We start from the raw sequence: 27,796 nt of genomic DNA, 5'->3' as shown, positions 1-27,796 counted from the left end.
TATCCGAGGACAGTAGTACACAGTATCCTGCAAGAAAGAACAACATGGAAACTTCGCTGTCCCAATTTCTATTTTGTACCCAACAACTTTTTCTCTTTGTCCAAATCCCCCATCATTTTTTTACACAAATAAATAATTCCAAAATCTTGACTTTCTCACTTCATCTTCTTACTCACTCTGATAGAGACTGTTAAAAACACTGTGAAAACCCAGAAAAAAGCCCCATTATTGAGAAATATCTCAATTATTATTTGTTGTAATCTGCTGATTTTTTGTGGTCTACATATCATCAACCCCATCTTTCCCAATTTTTTGCCCAAAATCCCTCCAAAATTCATCAGGTATATTCCCCTAATCTCTCTCTCTTTTTTTTTTCTTCAATTTCTTGCATAATTTGATTTGCTACTTTACTAATTAGGATCTAAAAGATTTCATTTCTGTTTTGTTAATTACTTCACATTTGTCTGTATTACAGGAAATTTAAAGCTTTTTTTTTCCTAAAGTTATACTCTTTTTAATGTTTTTGAGTTGATTATGATGTAATCTTGTTGCGTGATGGGTTAATTTTAGTGGGGAATGGTCATTTTGTTCTGTTAATTACTTCACATTGTTTCTAGTACAGGAAATTTAATCCCTTGTTTTTATTTTTTATTGGTAAAGGTATAATCTTTTTAATGATTTGAGTTGATTATGATGTAATCTTGTTGCGTGATGGGTTAATTTTAGTGGGTAATTGTCATTTTCAGTTAATAAATATTAATTATATCAATGTTTTTTGACAAAGTCAGAAGCATACATGTGTAAATTACTACTAATTTAGTTGTTTTATGGAAGACAAGCTTCTTAGAAAAGACCATAATTGTTGGAGGAAATTGTACTTTAGGGTTGACCTAATGTTTGATTAACTACTGCAGTACAATTTTAAGGTTGTAGTAGTAAGTTGTTGGCTGTTTCTTAGTTGACTGACTTTAGTAATTTCAAAAATATTCCATGGAATTTCCATTTGTGTGATGCTAAGAGGATTATTATTCAATTTGGAAATGTTGAATGATTAGGATTTAATGATTTATCTAGGTTATTTGCACTTCTGCCTCGTTGCCGCGTTCATAGGCATGGAAATATCTACAATGTAAATTCTATATCTTTTTCTGTCTTTGTCAATTTGAGGTGAGGTGTGTAGTAATTTGGAAAATTTGTCGGAATTCTTTGCTGAAATGGCTTGATTAGAGAAGAAATTCAAATTAGTAAGGACTAATATGTCTATAAATACACCAAACTTTTAACTAGGTTCTTTCCTCCTTTTTTTCACTTGCTCATTAATCTTTCTTTTTGAAATCATGTTTTAATATTGATCAGATTCTGATTAGTTGTGAAGAAGGGAGATCTTTAGACGGGTTTATGCGGGTCCTTCATTAAGGTCATAATCATCTTTCATATCTGCTAATTTATGTGCAATGCATTCGGTTATTCCTTTTCCCTATCAAGGAAAGGAAACACCCTTCCTTTTTCATTTAGGATTGAGATTAGGACATTCATCATTCTGAATTTCTGATGATCTTGTATACTATTATGTTCTGGATTTCATTACTTGTACTCATTAATATTCAATTATTCAGTATTAATCAGTAAGATACCATCCTTCTATTGTTCTGAGGTGATTAAAAATCTGATCAAAAAGGATTTTTTCTGGATTTCAGATTTAAAGTCACTATTTGGTTTGAGGTGCTGATACATACTGTTCTGCCTCTGTTGATGGTTTCAATCCCAACTCAGTTTATAGAACTGAGGTGCTTTCAATTGTTGATTAAAAGTGAAATTTTCCTGGACTTCAGATAAAAAGGTAACTTTGGGTTTGAGGTAATTGTTGGGGTGTTGATACTACTCTTCTTTGCTCTTGTCTTTCTCGGTTTTTATTTCTTTGGTATACCCGAGTAACTTTTTGTAAATTCCATCATGGTAATCTTGTGCAGGAACGATTCCCGAGGAATTGAGATTTTGTGGTGGATATTGTCAAAGCAGTGCTTTCTTTCGCAGGTATCATTTTTCTCGCTTCCTTTTGAATATCAGATTTTAAATCAATGTTCTTCAAGCTACTCCTGCCTGTTTGTGCCATTTGATTCAATATATTTGATTAATTGTTAAGTAGTGAGGAGGATTATCAGAAAACATTAACGGCCTGTTTGGTAGCCGGTAATAAACAGTGGTAATGAGAATAAATCATAGTGTAATTTGGCAAGAAATTAACATCATGATGTCCATGGTAATGAAATTTTGTCTCAAATTTGGTGTTTTTCTTCATAAATTTGCATTTACACCTAATACCACTCCCCAAATGGTAATGGAAATTTATAAAGAAAAGAGATAATTTTGAGTGAATTAGCATTACCATGGGAATATATATCGACTTTCCTTACAAATTTACATACAAATTCATTCCCATTGACACCATTTATGGCCGGCTACCAAACGGGCCGTAAGGGTTCTTGAACTGACCTTTAATTAACCAAATTTATCAAGGACTAAGCATTAAGGATGGGTAGCCAAGTGTGGGAGGACCATCATGTCCTACCCGAACTTCAAGAAAATCTGGAAGAATTGTTCCCTGGTCTTACTATTGAAGAGGCTCTTCAACATCAGGTATCTTATATAGATTTCATGTGTTGAATTGCGTATTAGCGCATAGCTATACTTGGCGTTAACCTATTTTTTTAATGCGTAACTCAGGAAAGTCTTTACCAGTCACTAAAGATTAGCTGTGTAAACCAAACACTCCAAACAGCAAGATCTTCTGACAATGAACCAAGCAGTAGCCATGGACACTCATGGGGAGAATCATCATTTTCAGAGAGTTGTGACCATGATTTGGCTCTGGATGAAGCTGTGGCTAGATCTTTGCAAGAGTTAGACTCGGAAGACGAAGTTGATCATGTCGCCATTTTAGAATCACACCGGAGTAATTCTAGTAAGTAGAACAAGACCAAGCCTGAATTGAATGCTAAAGTTTCTGGAACTCAATTTCTTTCCTTACTTTGCTCCCACCCCCCCCACCCCCCCACTCCCCCCCCTCCCCCCACCCCCCCCCCCCCCCCCCCCCCCCCCCCCGTGGCCATTGACTCATTGTTTCTGAATTGTTGTGGGGGTATAATGATAGGACGGGTTCATTTTAGGACTGGACAAGGAAATGCATTTTTCTTCATATACAGTCATTCTGTGCTGCAGCAGACTGGCCTTGATATTCTCGAAGTCGGAAGATGTTCATACTTTAGTTTAACTCCTGTCGTTATGGTGTCTTCTAGTGGAGTCTCATACTCTACCCACCTACGGACTTTTCTGCTAGTGTCTCGTCATGATTCTAGAATAGCATGTGCGTTTAGATTTTAACTTCTTCTTGAGCTAAATGCTGTTAACCATAGCCTTTGCAGTTTTATGTTACAAAAAATACTGGAATAATTTTTTATTCCTTTCAGCAACGGGATTTAGGCTTGTAGGCTACGGGTTTTACACTTCTCGGCATGTATAACTTTAACTTCTGATTTTTTGCTTAGTATCTTTGCTAGAGTCTTTTGCCACATTTGTTTTGTTCATAGCACTAGACCGGTAGAGTTAACAATGCGCTTTTGCTCGATCTTGGATTTTGTCAGTTGTTTCCTATGAAAGTTTCATCTTCTGGTTCTTTGCTTTCTTTTGTATCATCACTCATTAGTTCCGTTATGTTGACTTCTTAAAGACATCTCCAAAACCATACCGGTCCATAGCATTAGGAAGCAAGTGAACTTTAGATAAAGACAACCTGTACATACTTGTGAAAATCCTGGTTGTGACTTGTGACTATAAATGTTTTACATAATTCTTGACCAATCACTTTGCGTTGTTTTTCTTTCTTGTATTTCCCATTTTACATGGAAGTTGCTCTGTTTCACAACTTCTATAGTTCTATGGCTCATTGCTGAACACCTGCCCCTCGCCCATACTTGTAAAAATCTGATGTCAAACTGACATCAGAGTTTATTTTTGGTTTTTTTGCCAAAAAGGACCTTTTATAAACGTTTTTTTGCGAGAAAGGACCTTTTATGACGAAATTGGTGAAATGGGACCTAAAATATAATTTTTTTTGTTGATTGGGACCTTTTACCGGTTTCTTGGAGTTGATCCAAGATTCCGGCAACGACTTTGACACGTGGCAACCGGAGAAGGCCACGTGTCCATTTAATGATTAAAAAAAAAAAGTTTGCCCCCCCAAAAAAAAAAAAAGTCCCCCCAAAAAAAAAATTATCGATTTTTTTTTTGCCCCAAATAGATTTTTTTTTTTGGCCCCAAATCGATTTTTTTTTTGCCCCAAATCGATTTTTTTTTTGCCCCAAATCGATTTTTTTTTTTTTTTTGCCCCAAATCATTTTTTTTCCCCAAATCGATATTTTTTTTGCCCTAAATCGATTTTTTTTTTGCCCCAAATCGATTTTTTTTTGCTCCAATTCTCCCTCCAAAATCCCAATTGCCTTAAAGTTCGTCACTGAAATTGTCTGCCACGAATGAGGTGTGCTATTTTTTCCCCTCAAATTCCTCCTCAATTGTTCTAATTTTTGCGTCGAAAAAATTAGGGTTCTTCGCAAAATTGGGGCGAAAAAAATCGATTTGGGGCAAAAAAAAAAATTCGATAAATTTTTGTTTTTTTTGGGCAACTTTTTTTTTTAATCATTAAATGGACACGTGGCACTCTCCGGTTGCCACGTGTCAAAGTCGTTGCCGGAATCTTGGGTCAACTCCAAAAAACCGGTAAAAGGTCCCAATCAACAAAAAAAATTATGTTTTAGGTCCCATTTCACCAATTTCGTCATAAAAGGTCCTTTCTCGCAAAAAACCGTTTATAAAAGGTCCTTTTTGGCAAAAAGTCCTTTATTTTTTATACATTATGTGGAATGATGGATTCGTATAAACCTTAACTCTTTGCTCGCATTATTCAGGGGACACTGAACATGCTGCTGCTGGCACGTCTATTTCGGTAATTCTATTAGGAGCTTTCGCACATAAAATCCTTAATCAATTAATTTTTGTCTGAAAAGGCAAGCCTGTCGCTTCCATGCTTGCAGGAAACATTTCAGGATCCCGTTGATCCAGATCGGATGACTTACGAGGTATGTTTGGGCAATTTGTCTACGTTAAATGACTCAAGTTTCTTCTCTTGCTCATTGCAAACGATTATATCAGGCCTCTTGTTGCAAAACCTGTACACGAGGCATTCACGGCCCGTTTGGTAGCCGGTAATAAATGGTGGGAATAGGTATAAATCTTAGTGTTATTTGGCAAGAAAATAACATCATGATGTCCATGGTAATGAAAATTTGTCTCAAACTTGGTGTTTTTCTTCATAAATTTGCATTCCCACCTAATATCACTCCCCCAATGGTAATGGATGGTAATGGAACTTTATAAAGAAAAAGTGATAATTTTGAGTGAACTAGCATTACCATGGAATGGATATTGATTTTCCTTACAAATTTACATACAAATCCATTCCCATTAACGGCCGTTTATGGCCGGCTACCAAACAGGCTGTCATTTCATTAACCTCTTCTTCAAAGATAGGTTTTTATGCATTTGTAATCAGGTTTTAAGCTTGATTTTATTGCAATTAATTTTTGAAGCTTCGTAGTTGTCAAAGAAAGGGGTCGTGCAACCGTACTGTAAAGAGTTTAGACACTCATTGTTTGTTTGTTTAATCCAGGAGCTGCAGTCCTTGGGGGATGCAATTGGCAGTGAGAATCAAGGATTATCTAAGAGGGAGATGTCCATTTTGCCATGTTACACATACAGAACTGGTTTTTTCTCAAAGAAAATCGATATAGGAGAGTACGTTGTCTTCCTTCTCTCTCCCTCGCCCCTCCACCCTCGTGAAAAACGAAATAAGAATTCTTTTGGGTATATGCATTCATCCAATGTGAAGCTCCTCTTAATTGAATATTCATGTGCAAAGTTTCTATCTTTTCAACAATGGATGGCCTTTAAACATCACGAGTATAATGGTCCTTTAACTATAAGCATTTGTTGGTGAATTCTACCAATGATGTCTTAGCCTAGTGGTTAAGACTATGGGTGTGTGTACGGTAGGTCTCAAGATTGAATCCCTCCCCCGTTTGTAATTTATTATTCCCTTGTGGCTCATTTGCACACAAAAAAATAGAACAACAAAAAAAAAATTGTTGGTGAATTCAATAAGTTTCCACAGAAGTTTTTCTCCCGATTCTGGTTCTTGGAATAAATCAGCATTTCATATTGATGAAAAATTTGTCTGCTTTTACTTTTAAACTTTCAGTGTCACAGAACCTGTTAGTTGTAAGGTGCATATTGTTAATACGAGTACTTGCATCACAACTTTCACAAGAATATCATGTGTTATGAGATTACACAGTTGACTTTTGGTATGAGCTTTGGAGTGAGTGCTGTAAAGTTTACATGACATAGGGATACATTACTACGGAGTACTTTACAAGCACAATTAACTTAGTTCTTCATCTGAATTTGTAGCTACAGACATACAGTAAATAGGTAGATGATTAGGTTGTAGAGGTGGCAAAACAATCGGATTTGGTTCTGGTCAATTTGGCTTTGACCATATTCGGGTTATGAGTCATTTGGTTCGGTTTCTGGTCACTTCGGTATATAGTCAATCAACTAATTATAATAAACTAATCAGTAGTACTCACATTATTTTTCGGGTCAGGCCAATTTAACCTTGGGTCAAAATCTGGTCAATTTCATTTCAGGTACAGTTTGGGACTTTGGGTACTTGGTTATGGGTCAATAATATAAATCATCTGTTATAACGTAAGCAAGAAAGATTAAATAATGTAAATAAAGAACTCAAAGATTTAACGTGGTTCACACAATGTGTTACCGAACAATTTTATTGATCTCGATGAGTATAGATTACAGAATACAACTATTATGACCTAGAGAGTTTATATAGTACTCTCTAGATAGATGCAGAAAACCCAGAATATAGGCCCAAAACAGATAGCCCTAGTCCAGAATAACAGATCCCCGTGTTGGGGTGTTGCAGTACATGACCGATTCAAGGCATAATTCTAACATCATCCTCTATGATGATATCCTAAGACTATTTCTGGGATCAGGAATTACTTAAGTATCTTGATTTTTCTACTTGTACATGCAACATCTAGCAGTCTAACACCACGTGCCCAAATTACATACTTCGGATATGTTTTTATGTTCATGTTAATCATGTATATCGAATCTCCATGCAAGACCTGAATTTGTATACCTTCTTGATTTATCTTAGATCTTTATAATTGTCATAATGATCAATTTTTACTGATGGTGTAATGCATTTCTCAGCTGCGTCATATGTTGCACGGCGTATAGAAACCGGGATTCTGTGACCACTCTGCCCTGTGCACACCAATATCATAAAGATTGTATAGAGCCTTGGCTGGTGAAGAAAAGGGTAAGCTAACTTTTCTATTCTCTTTTCCTTTAATTTTTTTCACGGTATTAATTATCACTCGTACTTAGTTGTTATCTTATTATGATCTTGGTGCTTTTTCACGGGGAAGGCTTGTGCAAACAATCGACATATGTTCATCAACAAGTAGAATCAACCATAATTTGATATCACTCCGTTTCATTTCTGTACTACGGAGTATATTTGAAACCTGAAAGTGGTTTAAAAGAGTGGTTTATTGAATGTGCCTTGTCTCTGATCTGTTAGCAATTAAGGCATAAGATTCATATTTATCTTCGGCCAGATTTACATTGCATGATAAACTCATCGGGCCGTACACAAGCCCGGACAAGAGAAGAGATTGACCACATATAAGCCTGACGGGGTTCCATCCTAAAACCAGTTGGTGATAGGTGGAATGGCCCTCCAATCTTATATGTTAGACCCTGTTCTGAACTGAAATAAACTGAATTGAGCTGAAAATAAGCCTTGGAACTGAAATTAAGCCAAAAAGAACAAGGCCATAGTCAATCTCTCTCTCTATTGTTTTAATGTGGGGTAATTAGTCTAAAACTCACATGTGGATTATACTCTTAACACTCCCACTCCCTTCACACGTGATTCACCTTTAAGTTTGCAGTCTGGATAGGTCACACAACGTCCTTACTTGACCCTCTTAACTTGAGGTTAAACCCCTACTTGGGGCATTCACTTCTGTTGGGCTACTTGCTCCAAACAACGTAAAAACCTATGTTTTTTTTACCACTTATTTAGTTTGCCCCTTGTCACTTTGAACGCTTAGCTCGAGTACTTTAGAGATATCGGAAAAAGGACTGATGATTGATGACCTCAATTTTAAGGGTTGTTCGTCTTATGCTTTCTGACACTGTCTGCAAACTCCGTGGACAAGATTTGTAGAACTGCATGGCTGTCAGTAGTACACAGGTTACTGTCAAAGCAAACTGTGATATTTAGATTCTTCCTTGCTAGTACTGGTGCACTTGACTGTCACTCGGGCTAATCAGGCCAATTCAGTTCCCAAGCCTGATGGCCCGGGCACAGTCCATGACCCACCCAGCCAATCAGGCTGATTCAGTTCATAAGCCGGATGGCCCGGGCACAGCCCATGACCCACCCGGCCAATCAGGCCAATTCCCTTCACAAGCCGCATGGCCCGGGCACGGTTCATCACCCACCACTAAAGATGGCCGTGGGCCGGGTCGGATCAGGCCCACACCAAACACACTCTGCATCGGGTCGGGCCAGGGCAAAAAAGTTCAAAACAGTCCCTGTCCAGGCCCACTAGCTGTTGGGCTGGGCTGAGCCGTTTTGTCTAAGCCTAATTTTACTAAATTTAGCGTGCCTTGTCGTGTCGTGCCTTTTCCAAAAAAAAATGCGGCCCACAATTCCGTGCTAATGCCGGGCCTTGCTTTTTTCGTGTTGGGTCAGGTCGGGCCTCGGTCCCCCGGGCTCACATCCATCTTTACCACCACCACCCCCCTCTCCCACACACATCTTAACTAAGAATGTCTGCTAGAATGCTTGTTGTTAACTGTGATGAGTTTGTGTTTGTAAATACTAAATATTCCGTTGACACAAACGTTTTATTTTTCGTTCAGATTTGCCCGCTCTGCAAAAAGGAGGTGAAGTTGCATTGAACTAGAACTAGCCATGTACCGCGCTACAAGCCTACAACCAACCGCCATTTTGTTGCAAGTTCTGTAAGAAAGCAACCCTAGCTATGTAAAATTTGGTTGCTTTTTTTTTCTTTTTCTTTTCTCTTCTTCCCTTAATTGGTTTGTTTCATTAAGGTGGAATGTAGAAGTACTTTCATATCTGCAATTAAAGATTGATGTGGTTGCATCTATGTGTATGAAAACTCGAGTAATACGAAGTACGGAGTAGTATGTTTGAAGGTTGTTTGAGCTTCAAGCTCTGATTTTTCTTTCATCCCGTTCCTCGACCACCTTTCTCCACCAATATCGACGCGTACTTTTATCACACATTCTTGAGTTAATACCGTGATTTTTAAGTTAATGAGTAGTATTATTTGTCACTGTGACAGAACTTGGGGATAGTTTTCACTAATAAATCAGATATTGTAAGGATTTTCCCAAAGCTTAAATGCATAAGCGATAGGCCTGGAGTCAGTGGGACCACGTGTCGGGCCTAGAACGGGCCAAAAATATTCGGGCCGTTCGAAGCTCGTGCGTCTCTCTTATAAATGAGGTCCATGCATGACTTGTTCCACGTGTCGTATCAGACCAGATCGTGTTGCGCTAGTAGACTCCTAACTAATTTTAAGACCGTTTGTTAATTGCTTAAAAAGAAAGAGTATTGATGTGCAGGTCGACCAGTCATGTAGGGCTCATGCCAAATTTCTAATTAACGTCCATGCACAACGAGTAGCCCATCGTTGTTTCATGTTGGGTTTACAACGGGATCGTTTCCTGTTAGACCAACTTTGTGTCGGGCTCAAGCAGCCCGTGTGCTGGTCCGACCCATACACAGCTCTAGATAAGCTTATAACATTGAGTTCTTAGCCTAGGGCCCTAGTGGCAGAGACTGGAAGGTTTAAATCGCATCACTATATACTCCCTCCGTCCCGGAATACTTGACCTGTTTTCCTTATCGGTCCGTCCCTTAATACTTGACCTGTTTCTAAAAATGGAAATATTCTAACAATATTATATTATTTCTCATTCCACCCCTATTAACCCACCTACTCCATACAAAAAATAATTAAAATTCAACCCCTACTCTCCCCATCCCCACCCCTTTACACATTTCCCACTAACTACATTAAAATAATACCCAACTATCAACTACTACCTATTAAATTAAATAAGTCAATTCAAGTCCCTTAAACTCTGTGCCGGTCAAACCGGGTCGAGTATTCCGGGACGGAGGGAGTATAATATATAATGCCCTTATGATTTATTCGCACTATATATACATATATATATATTTTGGTGTTAACACCGATTCACCCTTAGGGCTCATCCGGATTCGGGGCGAGTTCTGGGTGGTTAGGTTCCAGTCCCCTCTCAATTGTTGTTGCGGGGGATTGAACACGAGTTCTCCCTACCAAATTCAGCCCCAATCACCACTGAACCAACAAGCAATTGGTTATTCGCACTTTATATATAGTAGTATTAAGCTATACTCTCTTCACCTAATATGGTGTGATTTTTATAGTTCCTTCTAATCTAATATGGTCTAAATGTTTTATGTGAGTGTTTTTTACCTTTTCTAATCTGATAAGATTTTTCTGATCTGATCAACCATAAGAATCAGTCGAATGAAAGAGGTAAAAGGAGTGCATGCATTCCAATTTCCAAACAGTTTGGATTATGATGTTGGATGATGGAAATCTTGTAGAACGACATGTATTATGTATAATTATAGATTAGTCCCACAAAAGTCACAAACTTTTGTCATTTTAAAGAAAAAGATGTGTCATCAAATCTTGAGTTAATTATATAATTTGTCTAACTACAATCATGACAAAATAGTATTAATTGCCTTAAAACCAACTCATGAGGGATTGGACAGAACATGTTTCATGGTCCGTTAAGTTTACATTAGCTGTACCCTGTTTCAAATTATCTATTGACTTGTAAATATTTGCATTGAGTGGTTTTCAATTTCCCACGATTTTTATTTTATTTTGAACGAGCTAAGTGCATCCGATTGTATAATATATGCTCTGTAAATTTAATATAGAGTACTCGGTGTATAGGGGGTTTACCCCCGCTTTTCGCTTTTTTTTTTTATCAGAACAACTACATACTGTAAAAGCCAGCTGTAGTCACTTTGAGGGGGCTAGTTGTACGGGAAGCTCTACCGGCATGCCGGTAGGACAGCCCATAACAGCTGTAACATAGACATATACTCATAAGAAGCACCAAGGGTGCAGCCGGTATCCAGGGTTTACAATCCCAGCCGGCATTGCTCTGACATCATCTACCTATCAGAGCCGAAAGAGAGGATCCGGAGCCAACGGGTAATAACCCGGGTCCTCCGTACAAGTAACCCGTCTATATATACGGACCCCCATCAATGCCAAAGGTACGCAATTCCACCCCAATCATTCTTATAAGCATTTATTACAGAGCTATCAGCATAATCTGACTTAAGCATCGGAGGGGTAATTCTCGGATCACCCCCGAGGCTAGTTAACGATTTCACTGTGCAGGATCCAGTCAGCAACCTCAGTCGGAAGTCAGTCATCCCTTTCCTGTTCCAAGTCCGCTACCGGAACACTCGGTATTCAGTAAGAAGGTTAATTTTTTGTTGGTAGAGAAAAGTCACAAGAACAATGATGTAAACGGGATTTGATTTCGAGTATTGAACTCTGTTTTGACATTACGTTTGCTAACAAACCACTTTTAACATCAATATCACTTATATATAAACGAATATTTTGTAAATATACATTAAGAAAAATCAATAACAATTTTGGGAATTAACATCAGTTTTTATACATACTGAAACTTTATTTGGTTCAACTGAATTTGTCTGAAATTAACTTATCTAAAATTTTCTGAATTTATTTTCGCTGAAAAGAGATTATTTAGGTGTAAAATTATATGAAAAAACTTATTTTGATGAATTTATCTGAACTGGACTTATCTAAACCTATCTGAACTTATAAGAAATCATTTGAAATTACTTTTATTGAAGTAAGTCAAAATAAGTTTAAATAAGTCGAAACAAACAAAACATAATAGAAAATGAGTACAACATGTTGATTATTGCAAAAGTTAGTACTTCGTGTAAAAAAGTCCGGGAGAATCTTCACTATATATTAAGATCTGACCCATGAAACATTACGTGTGAGAGTCCCACATTGACAAAAGAGAAGATAGTTAATCACTTAATAAGGCCAACGGGCTACTCCCCTTATTGCCATATGGTTTTAAGGTGGAACCTCCTACGATCTTGTTAAGTGGAGTCTCTCTCTTGATGACGGGTGCGGCCCATGCCCGTATTTAACACTATACAACCGACAATGCTCTGTTTTATTTATTTAACTTCCTCATTTACAAACTTTAAATGAACAAATAAGCAAAAATAATAGGCTTGAACGAGTCTAAATCTCCAGTCCCACTATTCGTGCATCATTTGTGTGTCACTTCTTCCTATTGGTCGATATTAACTTTAATGTTATTTTTAGATATGAAATAAAAGTTGTTGACCAGTTATAAATATCAACCAATAAAAAAATAATTTACAAATAGATACACAAATTATAGGACAGAAGATTTTAACGTACTATACAAGGTAACATGTTGTACCTAGAAATTGCCTAAATGTGGAGGGACTAAAATAAACAAATCTCAACCATGTTCACATTTAGTGTATTAAATACTCAACCTATAAAAAAATACAAAACTCTATCTTTGGGCTGATTGTGATTCTCTATAAGTATTTAAGATCCTTGTTGGAAGGAGATAAGATAAGGGAAAAATGTGCATATTAAAATGAATGCCAAACGTATAGGTATTAAAATGTTAAAGAGTGAGGTCAATGATCATGGATTATAGTGCTTTGATTAGATCAATTAGTTGATAAAACCTATTATTAAAATAAATTTCCAATCACCATAACATAAAATCTTAATTTGGATAGAGTGATCATTTTAATATTAATTAGGGTTTATTATGTGATCAATGTAAGATCACATCCATTTATTCGCTAATCAAATCGAAGTCGTCCCGTTTGTTGCATCTAATTAGTATAGGCTATTTAGGGATGTCAGTGGGGCAGGTTAAGTGGATACCCGCCTCACAATCGTTCCATGCAACTAGGCAGGGATGAATATTGGTTTGTTGGACGATAGGGGGTGGATGGTATTTTCAGATGGACTCACGCTCATACCTACCTTCCACGGCTCAACTCGCCCCACCAGTCTCATAAATATTTTAGTTTTAAATATACCTTTTATAGTTTATTTTCATTCTCATATTTAATGTATTTTTTAAAAAAAATATCATAAATGTTAAATTAAGTAAATAAGCAAAAAAAAATACATTAAATGCATTTATTCCTACTCGTTTTTATTTTTTTTTTTAATTTTTGTAGCATTAATATTCTATTACTCCCTCCTTCTCTTTTTGTTCTTTACGTTTTCCTTTTTGGGTATTTCAAAATGTTTTTTACATTTCCTTTTATATTATCACATAAATGACTTAGTATTCTATCAAAATTTGTGTCCAATTATTATTTTAACCAATTAAATTCATTGGGTCATTTAATCACTCACACTTTTCCATTGGGACATTAAATTTTTCTCATTTCGCAATATCAGAATTTTGATAAAATTGAAAACATTATAAATAAACGTAATTTATCTTGTTTAAATAAAAAAATTGAGGAATCTCAATGCAAATTAATTAATCGTTAAAACGCGTGAAAAATACCAAACGTAAAAAACAAAAAGAGACGGAGGGAGTTCTTGATAATGTGAGATTGTGAATTTATGAGGTGAATTTTGTTATTGTGGGTAAAATGGATGTTAGGCGGGTTTGAATACCGTAGCGGGTAGTGGATGGAGATTGATTTAGTTTTGTACCCGCAATGGGTGATGGGCGAGGATGAAATAGAAATTTTACCCACGATGTTAGGCGGGTTTGGATACTGTACCGGGTAGTAGATGGAGATTGATTTAGTTTTGTACCCGCAATGGGTGATGGGCGGAGATGAAATAAATTTTTTATTTGGGATGAAAAGTAAGTACCTACATCTGCATCCGATCCGTCCCATTGACATTCCTGCCTAAAGTTATCAGACATCAAACTAATACTTTAGTATAGTACGAACTGTTATATCTTACAATGTATAACCAAGACTATTTATATGCTTATTTGGCCGAATGAACTCGTGGTAGATTACTTAACCCGATATCAATTTGGAAACACTTGTGATAGTACAACAGTAGCAAATCTAGCAATACCATAGTTGTTAAATGAGGTGAATGAAAAATTTACTATAAAAGTGGTTGCAATTTCCTACTCTATGCATTAAAGACATATTAGACAACCTATTAATTTCATATTAAGACTTTATGAAAAATCCAGCCAGTCCATCAATATCATCAGTTTAGTTGTAACCAAAACTCCAAACTTATGAATACAACTCATTTTAGAAAGCACCTACATAGTTAAAGACCATGTATAACCTTTTGTTACCAAAATAATTTGAATTCAAAAAAGTTAAACTTCCATTAATAAAAAAACGCGGTCTGATATTCGACTTATTTTGTTTGAACTTTTATACGAAGTATTACCTGAATTCACTATACCTAGAGAAAAATTATTTTGTCTGGATTGAGCTTATTTGTATGTGAAATTGTCGAAGAAACATATGTTATTTGAACTTACTTTGACAATTTACAGTTAGTTGTTTGCATTATATTTTTTTTGGTGTTACCACCCAGTTCACCCTTAGGGTTAATCCGGATTCGGGGCGAGTTCTGGGGGATAGGTTCCAATCCCCTACCAATTGTTGTTAAGGGGAATCGAACACGCGGTTCTCTCTACTAATTTCAGCCCCAATCACCACTGAACTAACATGCAATTGATAGTTGTTTGCATTAGATGGTTTGAATTGTCGATAATTTAACTAGTTTGACTAGTTGGTTGTATTAGTTATTAATAACATCTAACAATTAAAAAAAGTCCAGTACAAACAGTCGATCAAATCAACCAAGTTAACTAACCAACATATGACATCTAGCAACCTAGCCTATTGACAAACCATCCCTTTAAACTATGGTGCTAATCACTCAATTAACCAAAGACTTTATTGTCACACTAAATTGCAATTATCATGATTACTCAAAAAGAGATCAAAAAATAAATAAAAAAATTTCCCACGTTTTTCAGTTACATAAGTTGATGGGCCTATATATAACCAATCAAACAACACCCTTCTTCAAATGCTAGTTGTTTGGGGTCCCCAACCATCTTCCCATTTTACACCCAACCAACATTGAATAGAGCACCCTCCTTTTCGTACTATTAGCAACTTTTTCTTTTTCGACGAGGATATTAGAGGTGTGGCTTTACCTCGCTTAAAATTTTCACAATAGAGTTTTCAAATTTCCGTTTATTTTTATAAAATCATTTCCTTTTCCATTTGTTTTTATAAAACTATTTTCTTTTCGTCGATCAAGATATTAGAGATGTGGCTTTACCTCACCTAATTCTCCCGTAGTTTTCATATTTCCGTTTATTTTTATAAAATTATTTTCTTTTATTTTTCATATTTCCATTTGTTTTTATAAAACCATTTTCATTTCCTCAATCAGTATGTCAGGATATTAGAGGTGTGACATTCCCACGCTTAATTCCTCCATAGTCATAGTTTTTATATTTCCATTTGTTTTATAAAACCATTTTTTTATTTTTTATTTTTTATTAAATGGCTAAATTCTAAACTATGTTAAGCACCATTGTTGTTAGCTCCATTTCTTCCATCTTTCTTTCAGTCTTTTACCTCTTACTTTACAACTAAAATTCAATTAAATTAAATTAATTAAACACTCTTTTTAATTATTTCTATTTTTGTTAAATTATTATTATATTATTAATGGGAAGTGGGCAATCTGGGCTGAGGCCCATGGAGGAAGGGAGAGTTGGGCTTGGAGACTTGCCGGAGAGTTGTGTGGCGGTGATATTGGGCCAGTTAAGCCCACCGGATATTTGCAGGTTGGCGGAGGTGAACTGGGCTTTTTATGGAGCTTCATTCTCGGATTTTGTGTGGGAGACGAAGTTGCCTTCAAATTATGAGTTCCTTGTTCAGAAGGTGTTTGATGAAATTCCAAACCAACTTTGTAAGAGAGACATTTTTTCTAGGCTTTGTGGGTCCATCAGATTTGATGATGGAACTAAGGTAATATTTCTTGTGTTTTTACACTTTGTCGCGATAATATAGACAGTCTAATTTGAACTAGTAACGTGACAATTAAATCTGGACGTAGATCAAAAGAGGAGGTGGGTGTTTGTAGTTATGTCACTAAAAATAATAATTTAAGTTGGATTATGTTAATATCCTCTAATTAAAAGCTTATTGTTTGAATCTTAGACCATCTAAGGTAATTTTTTTTGTTCTGTCTCCATGTTATATACAATGTAATTTGAACTAGTAACACGATAACTAAATCTGAACAGAGATTAAAAGAGGAAGTGGGTGTTTGTGGTTATCTCTTATGTCATTAAAAAGTTAAGTTGGATCATGTCAAATATCCTATAATCAAAAGCTTATTGTTTAAATCTTAGACCACCTAAGGTGGTATTATATATAGACACGTTGATAATGTAATTTGAACTAGTAACGCGACAACAAAATTTGAGCGGATCGAGATCAAAAGAGGAAGTTTGGGGTGTTTGTGGTTATGTCATTAAAAAAATTTATAGTAATTGGATTATGTCAAATATCCTATGACTAAAAGCTTATGGTTAAAATCTTAGACCATCTAGGTAAATTCCTTGTTTTTTCCTTTCCACGCTGATGTAGTGTAATTTGAACTAGTAACGCAACAACTGATTAAATTTTGACAAAGAAATAAAAAAAAGGAAGTAATTAAGTTGGATTGTGTTATGTGCAGGAGATTTGGTTGGAGAAGAGGAGTGGGAAGATGTGCATGGCAATTTCATGGAAGGGAATGAGGATCACTGGAATTGATGATCGTAGATATTGGACTCATATGTCTACTCCTGAATCCAGGTTAGAGATCGATTCATTTGATATCCTTCCAAAACCGTCTTTTAATGTTCTTCTTGTTTGAAATATTGTTTGATTCGTCTCAACAAGTACTCTAAGAACATCAAATTTTTATAGCTTTTAATAACTCGAAATTAAAGATATTGATGGTCAAAGATGTGTATTGATAAATGGACACAATCACAACAAGAAGATCATTATAATTCATGGCTACATGTATAGTTCTGACTTGATCTGTTTTTTTACTTTTTATACTATTTATATATGGACATCATTAAAATTAAGGAATCTAGGACTAGGAGTGTTGCATCTTTTGGAGGGATCCTAATTTTAGGGTTATGTACTAGCTATGTCTAATTGGAGATTAGTCACTTGCCTTGAAATCAAGTGTTACTTGGAAACTACCCTATGCTCCCTATCTATAGTGGGTAAAGCAAGGCTTGGAAAAATCGTTTTGCAAATGCACATCTAGATTTACTATATGTTTATTTCTTTTACCTTAAATGGTGTTATTGGTGCGGGAGCGCGCAATTCTTACGTCTTCTGGAGATTCCGGGTGTACCATATACATAATGTAAGACCGAAGCCTTTAAAAGAACAGGTTAGAATAATTGTATACTTCTCTTAGGTTAACGGAATGATATTGTACAATATTTTAGAAATGAATACATGTCCAGGGTTCAAATCCTGTGAAAAACACAATCTGTTATAAATTACCAATTCAGACACATGTTGCAACTTACCTCATCCGCAATGCTCTAGTGGTTGGACAGTGGGGGGCCCTGGGAATGAGGGTTTCATCTTTGAGGAACATTTTAGAGTCGGACTTAGATTAAATCTTTTGTGTTAGTTTGATATGTGAAAAATAAGTACATAGGTTCATCAAAGTCTAAATTGTTTAAACAATTTTACAAAAATCATGAAAATAATTTCCATAAATCTTTTATTGTGAAGCAAAATAAGAGGTTAGTTTTGTATGATTGTATGATGTTTACGTGCACAAAAGTTTAAGGGTCGTATTCAAGGTTCGAACTTTTTTGGTTGGCTCTTATTGTGAAAGGAAAGATATTTCATTTTTTCATGGACAAAATGAGTATGGGGATGGAAAGTGGTTGTCCGTATTTCTTTTGCTCGTGAAAGGGAAACTTGAATGCATTGACATTTGACAGCACTGAATAGTTCAGTACTAGCCAATGGAAGGGCAGATCAAAAGGAAAAAAAAAAAAAAAAAAAGAATTTTACGATCACATTTCAAGAAAATAATTTAGGAGTTGTTAAATTATTGAGAGAACACGAACCAACAACCCCTGATAGGAACCTGATCTGAAGTTACTGACAGAAACCCTAACCCGATCTGATTAGTCAAATTGATTTATGTATGATATATTTGTGGCCTACTAATCAACATATGTGAAGGACAGAAAGGAAAAAAGACAGAATTTTTACGATTAAATATCCACAAAACAATTTAGGATTGGTTTAGTTATTGAGAGAAACACTAACCCCACTATCCCTGATACAAACTTGGCCTGAAGTCCTGAACTTATTGAGAGAAACACAAACTGACGCGACATGAACACAAATCAACCTAAACCCGACCGATTAGTTAAAATGATTTGTATATGTTATATTTTTGGTTTACAATACTAGATCCGAAGTTCTAATTTTCCCACTTCACATAATCATGTTTGAAAGTCAGTGTCAACGATTCCACAATCCCGGACACAAACTTGACCTGAAGTTATTGAGAAAAACATGAACTGACACGACATGAACACAAATCAACCTAAACCGCACCTGATAAGTTAAATTGATTTGTACTCCCTCCGTCCCTTAATACTCGCACCGCTTTCCTTTTCGGGCCGTCCCTTAATACTTGTACCGCTTCTATAAATGAAAATGTATAACAATATTATATTATTTCTCACACTTACTTACTAACCCCACCTACACCCCTATTCCCTACAAAAAAATCATTTAAAAATTCACACTCCCACTCACCACTCTCCACCTCTTACTCATTTCCCACTAACTATATTAAAGAAATACCCCACTATCAACTAACACTCATTAAATTAATAAGTCAATTTAAATGTCTATACTTTATGATATATTTGTGGCTTACGATACTAGATCTGAAGTTCTAGTTTTCTCACTTAACATAATCATGTTTGAAAGTCAATGTTATCAAATTAAGCGACAGTATCAACTTATATGATACAATTATATAATAACTCCAGTAATCTACTTTTATCAACTTAATTAGTATGATATCAGATCAACTAAATTGGACTTTGTTGGCAATTAGTATTAGTCTAAGCATTAGGTCCCACGATTGCTTAAACAAAACAAGAACTTAATAATTGCCAATTATCTTTTGAATTAAGTATTAATCAACGTGATTACGGACTAAAAATACAGCCTTTCTCACTAATTAATCCAGGCTGTTCTTTGAATGTCATTGGATGCCTTGTGTGTACTGAAGATTTGACCAAGCTACATGCACACGTAGTTAATAACGCGAATAGAACATGTCTGATCTGGTCTGATTTTTCTAGTTTTTGATTTGGTCTGATCTGAACATTTTTAGTGAGTGTTTTTTGTTTTTCCTGATCTGATTTATTCGGATTTTTCTTGTCTGAAAGAACACAACCAAACCTTTTCTGCTCTGATCTAATAAGCAATCAACTTGATTACAGACTTAAAATGCCGCCTTTTTACTAATCCATGATGTTCTTTAAATGTCATTGGGTGCCTTGTGTTTTGACCAAGCTGCATGCATACGTAGTTACGTAATTATTATGTGTGTTTTCTTCATTCTTTTTTGGTACGCAATTAGTTTCCTACAATCCTACATTTCTTAAGCTTAGACTCAGTGGCGGATCTAGAAATAGTATTAAGTGGGGTCACTATTACAGAATTAATGAAAAATTAACTAAATTAGGTACTTTTTAAAATGAATTAGTCGAAAATTAACTAAAATTATGCAATTTTTTTTAGTCAAGTGGGGTCAAGTGACCCCACTTCCCATACACTAGATCCGCCACTGCTTAGACTTTACTTAATTACGTTGCTTACACGCTAAACATTGGCGCGTGCTGCTCTTGTTAGAACCCCTGCCAACTACCCAGGGCAGGGTTGTATTTAGAGGCATTGGGGTAATGTTGATCCTTAATGCATAAACACATTATTCAAGAACTTAGTGTGCGTTTTATTCATATGATTTCACATATTTTCCCTTAACTTATCAGAAATTATCAGAACATACTTTAGTTATAAATTGTACTACCTCTGTTTCAAAATGATCCACTTTTCGTTTAAATTCGTTTCATAATATTCTTTACACTTTACTTTATTCTATTTTTGAACACGAAAATTTACTATCTTATCCCATAATATTTGCAATTTTCTACTCACTTTCTCTTACTTTAATTTTTTTTCTTTTTCTTACACTCATCCATATTTTTATACATCTACCATTATTTTATCGATATTTTATTATACTCACCCGTCTTTTTACACACTGTCCCTATTTTGTCCTTATATTGTGCAATTAGTAACTGTAAAGATAATTTTGAAACGAAAGTAGTACTTGAGTAGGTGTTATTTTTACTGAATTTATATGAACGAAATAAGTGGAATTAAGTTGAACAGAACATAGCCGGCCTTAGAAAAACAATTAATGATCGAGAATTTCTTTTGTCATGTGTAGATTCCATACAATCACATACCTAAAGCAAGTATGGTGGTTAGAGGTAGGAGGAGAACTGGAATTCAACTTCCCTGCAGGAACATACAGTCTCTTCTTTCGTCTTCAACTAGGAAAATCCTCAAAAAGATTTGGTCGAAGAATTTGCAACTCAGATGGAGTTCATGGTTGGGATAGAAAACCAGTTAGATTCAAAGTTTCAGCTTCGAATTCCCAGAATTCTGTTTCTCAGTGTTACTTAAAGCCACCAACTGGGAACTGGGTTTGCTACCATGCTGGTGATTTCACAGTTGAAGATCATCAACAGATGAAGATGATGAAGATCAAGTTTTCTTTAGCACAGATTGATTGTACACATACTAAAGGTGGGCTTTGTTTAGATTCTGTGTTTATTTACCCTTGTGAATTAGCAGATGATTTGAAGGTTTTGTAGTTAGTTTTTAAGGAGGGTTTTGTAGATGATAGAAGAAATGTGTTGGGAAGAAGGGTTGTTAATGATGTGATTATTTGTTTGTTGTTGTTAAGTCATATGAATGCATGTGCTTGATACGGAGTATTTGTTTTTTAGTATTACATATAAATGCGCGAGCTGATGTAATGTAAAACTACCTAAAACTTTATTATAGATCTTTTAAATGCAAAAAGTTGAATGATTTTTTATAGATAGAAGAAATATGTTGGAGATGTGATTATTTATTTGTTGTTAAGTCATATGTATGTGCTTGATACTAATGTTTTTTCTGTATTACAGATAAATTAGGGATGTGCGTGAGCTTATGTGATATAATACTATGTAAAACTCTTTATAGTAGAACATTTGAAATGAAGAAAGATGAATGATTTTGTTGTTCTTGTACAGAACCATATATAGAACCTCCATACATTTTTTAAGAACATAGATCAAACTAGAAAATACTGGCAATACATTAGAATGTAAGATGAGTTACTCTTTCAGAGAATCTATGCCGATCTCTACGAGTCTCTGACAACGTATGTTAATCACACACGGGTATGGCCAGACCGGACCAGACCAGAAAAAAATCAGATCATACCAGAAACTAGAAAAAACTAGACCAGACCAGGTGAAGAGAACAGATCATTCATAACATTAGGTCTAGTATTATTGTTTCGATATTTACACCAATAAGTTCTGTCATTAGCTTAATTAGACTTCTTGTACTGTTTTGTAATTCAAAATATGCAATTTTAGCTTATTACAGAACCAAATTCATACAATAAATGACCAGTTTATCACCATCTAACATGAAATAAAAATAATCAAGGGACTAATTAAACTTTCCTGTTATAATTATATATATCAGTTTTCTAGGATTAATTAAAGGGTTGTTTTACTTATTTATGTTGAATGTTTGCCTGATTTCTTCTAGGGACTTTCCTCTTATAACGCCTGCCACAGTCTTGCTAGTCAAATCCTCCAAGCTTTTGATCTTCAAATAATGCGCGGCCTAATATATAATCATATGAAAAAATCAGAATCATGTAAAATGATATACACATAATTTTCAAGTTGTTTTGGTCTACTGATGTTAAAATTTGATATCAGTTCTCTGAAAATATAATGTTGTCAATTTATACATAGATTATGAAAGTATGTTACAAGTAGTGTTGGGTAGGGTCGGGTCGAAGCAAGGCATGACCCAACGCAAAAAAAAAAACACGGCCCAGCAAGAGCACAAAGTTGTGACTAGGTGTAGCCGTGTAGGCCACATTTATGTTTTTAAAAATCAGGACAACGCATAGCACGACACGACACGACACGAAAAAGCACGTTAAATTGATTGAAATTAGGCTTAGACATGAAGGCTCAGTCTGGCCTTACACGAGGGCACTTGGTTTTGGCAGGGTCTGGCATGTACATGTCCAAAGTGGGACACAAAATAAGACCCCCAAGTTCAAATTAATTTTTTTAAAAAAAGAATCATTTTTCTATGGATGGTAGTACAACAAAGTTAAGGGCTTTATAGCAGCCTAGCTACAACAAGAAGTCTGCAACTCTATAAGTAAAATAGACAAAATATAAAAAATTATAGGGCCCATTTTTATAATATTGACAAATTTGGCATATGGCCTCTTATTTACTTGGGTCGGGCCTGGGGGTTGGGTTGTGTTTGGGACACACTTTTGAAATCATTGGCCCCTAACATGGCCCAACACGTAACAACTGGGGTTGACGTGGGCTCGGCCCGAAACACATACCACCCCGACCCATAACCGTTTTTATGGGTTGTTATTAGAGATTTAGAGGTGATCAAATCCGAGTTGGGTCGGGCTTTAACACAAAAATTCATGCCCAAACCCATAAATTTGATATGGGTGTTTCTAAACGAAACGGGTTTTTCAGGCTTTGGTTTTAAAATGCGCATTTGATGTTGCCCAAAGCCCCAAACCCGTACTTTTTCGGACTTGGATGGATCGGGCTATAGATAACCAGGTCTAATTTTTATGGACTAAATCGATAAAAACACGTACCAGAACGAGATCAAAGAAAGCAGCTTGATCAGCTTCAAAGAGACGAAGGGCCCAATCTATGAGATCATCATGAAGATCATCTTTGTTCTTGTTGCAGTAGTCAATGACCAAAGACAATGTCTTACCACTAACCTCGGGAATCGGAACGACTTCTATCATGGATTTTATGGTTTCTGATTGCATTGCTACTTCTTCTTCTACTTCAAAGGTCTTCCCATCGGAACTCCTTAGTTTGATCTTCCTCTTATTCGTACTGCTCGTTGACGGCGACGGCGACGGCGACGGCGACATGGTGTTTGCCGTAAGTTTGAAGTTTGGTGTTGAATTGGTTGGTTTTTGTTGTGGTTAACATGATTTGGTAGGTAGTATACATATGTAAAAGTCTAACACAAGGGAGACTTGGGCAAAGAGAGGTGACAATGTTAGGACTTGGTAAAGCAAAGAATTGTGGCGCACTGGGCCGGGCCGGGCCAAGCCGACCAGAGGTACGACACGACCCAACACGAAAAAAACACAGCCCGACACAGGCACAGAAAAAGCATGGTCTGACACGAACAAAAAGGCGGGGGTGTGGATCTATTTTTTGGGAAAAAAACACGACAAGACACGACACGATCTGAACCGAAAAATAACGTTAAATAGACTAAAAATGGGTTTAGGCACGAAAGCACGACACGAGGTCACGTGTTCATTGGCTTTGCATGGGCCTCCTTCTTGAAATTTTTGGCTGGTCGTGCCCGATTCATAACAAGTGGGTTTGGCGTGTAAGTGATGAGCTCGTTCAGACTAAGGGGCATGGACTCGGCACGGAGCACGGTTGACCCACAACTATCTTTAACTCTATATGATACTCCGTTCGTCTAATTTTATTTCTTCATTTGACCCGAAAAACTCTCACAAAAATTAATCAAATGGGGCAAGTAAAACTAATATTAGCCGATTACTTTGATGGTCCATAATAATTTTTCAATAAATATATATTACGTACGTATGACACAAATAACGATTTTTTAATAAAATTATTATCAGCCGCGAAAAAATGTAGGATTATTACGTCATCAATGATGAAATAACTCAAGTATCTACGTGGCATGGTGGCAAATTGACAACATTAATTGTCGAGACCAAGAATAACGTGCAATACAGAAAGACTTTCCAATAAACGTGTCAACTAAAAAATTATACCGGACATAGTTATTTGTAATAAAGGTCCAAAACGGGTTAGGTCGAGTACTCGAGTTTCACCCAAAATACTTATGTCTGATATCCGGTGGAGATAATTTTGAGTCTGATTTTCGGAGAGAGTTATTTTTTATTGGTATCTAAACAGACATAGAAATAATATATTGAAATCCTAAAATATTTTATGTAAATTGGAAATTAATGACAATGTTGGGACTTGGTAAAGGCTAAGAGTTGTGCGCACTGGGCCGGGACGGGCCGGTCCGACCCGAGGTATGACACGACCCAACACGAAAAAAGCACAGCCGGACACAGGCACAGAAAAATTAAGCATGGTTTGACACGAACAAGAAACCGGGGCCGTGGACTCCTTTTTTGGAGAAAAGCACAACAAGACACGACACAACACGATCTGAACAGACAAATAACGTTAAATTGATTAAAAATGGGTTTAGGCACGAAAGCACGACACGAGGTCACGTGTTCATTGGCTTTGCATGGGCCTCCTCCTTGAAATTTTCGGCTAGTCGTACCCGATTCATAACAAGTGGGTTTGGCGTGCAAGGGACGAGCTCGTTCAGACCAAGGGACATGGACTCGGCACAGAGCACGGTTGACCCGCAACTATCTTTAACTCTATATGATTTTTCGTTCGTCTAATTTTACTTTTTCATTTGACCCGAAAAACTCTCACAAAAATTAATCAAATGGGGAAAGTAAAACTAATATTAGCCGACTACTTTGATGGTCCATAACAATTTTTCAATAAATATATATTACGTACGTATGACACAAATAACGATTTTTTAATAAAAATATTATTGGCCACGAAAAAATTGTAGGATTATTACGTCATCAATTATCAAATAACTCAAGTAACTACGTGGCATGGTGGCAAATTGACCACATTAATTGCCGAGACCAAGAATAACGTGCGATACATAAAGACTTTCCAATAAATGTGTCAACTAAAAAATTATAACGTACATAGTTATTTGTAATAAAGGTCCAAAACGGGTTAGGTCGAGTTTCACCCAAAATACTTATGTCTGATATCCGGTGGAGATAATTTTGAGTCTGATTTTTGGAGAGAGTTATTTTTGGTTGGTATCTAAACAGGCATAGAAATAATATATTGAAATCCTAAAATATTTTATGTAAATTGGAAATTAATGACAATGTTGGGACTTGGTAAAGGTTAAGAGTTGTGCGCACTGGGCCAGGATGGGCCGGTCCGACCCGAGGTATGACACGACCCAACACGAAAAAAGCATAGCCGGACACAGGCACAGAAAAATTAAGCATGGTTTGACACGAACAAGAAACCGGGGCCGTGGACCCCTTTTTTGGGGAAAAGCACAACAAGACACGACACGACACGATATGAACAGACAAATAACGTTAAATTGATTAAAAATGGGTTTAGGAACGAAAGCACGACACGAGGTCACGTGTTCATTGGCTTTGCATGGGCCTCCTCTTTGAAATTTTCGGCTAGTCGTACCCGATTCATAACAAGTGGGTTTGGCGTGCAAGGGACGAGCTCATTCAGACCAAGGGACATGGACTCGGCACAGAGCACGGTTGACCCGCAACTATCTTTAACTCTATATGATACTCCGTTCGTCTAATTTTACTTTTTCATTTGACCCGAAAAACTCTCACAAAAAATAATCAAATGGGGAAAGTAAAACTAATATTAGCCGACTACTTTGAAGGTACATAACAATTTTTCAATAAATATATATTACGTACGTACGTATGACACAAATAACGATTTTTTAATAAAAATATTATTGGCGGCGAAAAAATGTAGGATTATTACGTCATCAATTATCAAATAACTCAAGTAACTACGTGGCATGGTGGCAAATTGACAACATTAATTGCCGAGACCAAGAATAACGTGCGATACATAAAGACTTTCCAATAAACGTGTCAACTAAAAAATTATAACGGACATAGTTATTTGTAATAACGGTCCAAAACGGGTTAGGTCGAGTTTCACCCAAAATACTTATGTCAGATATCCGGTGGAGATAATTTTGAGTCTGGTTTTTGGAGAGAGTTATTTTTGGTTGGTATCTAAACTGACATAGTAATAATATATTGAAATCCTAAAATATTTTATGTAAATTGGAAATTAATGACAATGTTGGGACTTGGTAAAGGCTAAGAGTTGTGCGCACTGGGCCGGGACGGGCCGGTCCGACCCGAGGTATGACACGACCCAACACGAAAAAAGCACAGCCGGACACAGGCACAGAAAAATTAAGCATGGTTTGACACGAACAAGAAACCGGGGCCGTGGACCCCTTTTTGGGGGAAAAGCACAACAAGACACGACACGACACGATCTGGACAGACAAATAACGTTAAATTGATTAAAAATTGGTTTAGGCACGAAAGCACGACACGAGGTCACGTGTTCATTGGCTTTGCATGGGCCTCCTCTTGAAATTTTCGGCTAGTCGTACCCGATTCATAACAAGTGGGTTTGGCGTGCAAGGGACGAGCTTGTTCAGACCAAGGGACATGGACTCGGCACAGAGCACGGTTGACCCGCAACTATCTTTAACTCTATATGATACTCCGTTCGTCTAATTTTACTTTTTCATTTGACCCGAAAAACTCTCACAAAAAATAATCAAATGGGGAAAGTAAAACTAATATTAGCCGACTACTTTGATGGTCCATAACAATTTTTCAATAAATATATATTACGTACGTATGACACAAATAACGATTTTTTAATAAAAATTTTATTGGCCGCGAAAAAATTGTAGGATTATTACGTCATCAATTATCAAATAACTCAAGTAACTACGTGGTATGGTGGCAAATTGACAACATTAATTGCCGAGACCAAGAACAACGTGCGATACATAAAGACTTTCCAATAAACGTGTCAACTAAAAAATTATAACGGACATAGTTATTTGTAATAAAGGTCCAAAACGGGTTAGGTCGAGTTTCACCCAAAATACTTATGTCTGATATCCAGTGGAGATAATTTTGAGTCTGATTTTTGGAGAGAGTTATTTTTGGTTGGTATCTAAACAGACATAGAAATAATATATTGAAATCCTAAAATATTTTATGTAAATTGGAAATTAATGAAAATGTTGGGACTTGGTAAAGGCTAAGAGTTGTGCGCACTGGGCCGGGCCGGGCCGACCTGAGGTACGACACGACCCAACACGAAAAAATCACAGCCCGATACAGGC

General features: G+C 36.2%; 3 protein-coding genes across 6 annotated transcripts; 2 read left to right on the top strand and 1 right to left on the bottom strand.

Annotated features, from left to right (window-relative positions):
* The first annotated feature begins 127 nt into the window (after positions 1-127).
* LOC110782473 (E3 ubiquitin-protein ligase BIG BROTHER) lies at positions 128-9,409 on the top strand. 4 transcript variants are annotated; one of them, XM_021986643.2, is made up of 11 exons: positions 128-341; positions 1,357-1,417; positions 1,698-1,840; positions 1,971-2,034; positions 2,518-2,637; positions 2,725-2,962; positions 4,962-4,999; positions 5,088-5,132; positions 5,723-5,847; positions 7,354-7,462; positions 9,079-9,409. In XM_021986643.2, the coding sequence occupies exons 5-11, from the start codon at positions 2,533-2,535 to the stop codon at positions 9,115-9,117; spliced, it is 699 nt and encodes a 232-aa protein (XP_021842335.1). In that variant the 5' UTR covers positions 128-341; positions 1,357-1,417; positions 1,698-1,840; positions 1,971-2,034; positions 2,518-2,532; the 3' UTR covers positions 9,118-9,409. The 4 variants fall into 4 exon arrangements, with proteins under 4 accessions (XP_021842335.1, XP_021842338.1, XP_021842334.1 ...); XM_021986642.2 differs by lacking the exon at positions 128-341 and adding an exon at positions 1,069-1,129; XM_021986646.2 differs by lacking the exon at positions 1,357-1,417.
* Positions 9,410-15,402: 5,993 nt separating this feature from the next.
* LOC110782472 (F-box protein PP2-A13) lies at positions 15,403-21,570 on the top strand. Its single transcript, XM_021986640.2, has 3 exons — positions 15,403-16,357; positions 17,073-17,191; positions 20,901-21,570. The coding sequence occupies exons 1-3, from the start codon at positions 16,055-16,057 to the stop codon at positions 21,328-21,330; spliced, it is 852 nt and encodes a 283-aa protein (XP_021842332.1). The 5' UTR covers positions 15,403-16,054; the 3' UTR covers positions 21,331-21,570.
* A 242-nt stretch (positions 21,571-21,812) lies between these two features.
* Positions 21,813-23,752, bottom strand: LOC110782292 (SKP1-like protein 1). The gene is made up of 2 exons (XM_021986410.2): positions 23,388-23,752; positions 21,813-22,363 (listed from the first exon to the last, which is right to left on the bottom strand). The coding sequence occupies exons 1-2, from the start codon at positions 23,676-23,678 to the stop codon at positions 22,247-22,249; spliced, it is 408 nt and encodes a 135-aa protein (XP_021842102.1). The 5' UTR covers positions 23,679-23,752; the 3' UTR covers positions 21,813-22,246.
* Between the last annotated feature and the right edge of the window lie 4,044 nt (positions 23,753-27,796).

The sequence above is a fragment of the Spinacia oleracea genome, chromosome 3 (assembly GCF_020520425.1).
Source record: "Spinacia oleracea cultivar Varoflay chromosome 3, BTI_SOV_V1, whole genome shotgun sequence".
Taxonomy (NCBI): Eukaryota; Viridiplantae; Streptophyta; class Magnoliopsida; order Caryophyllales; family Amaranthaceae; genus Spinacia; species Spinacia oleracea.
This window is presented reverse-complemented; position numbering and strand designations above follow the sequence as displayed.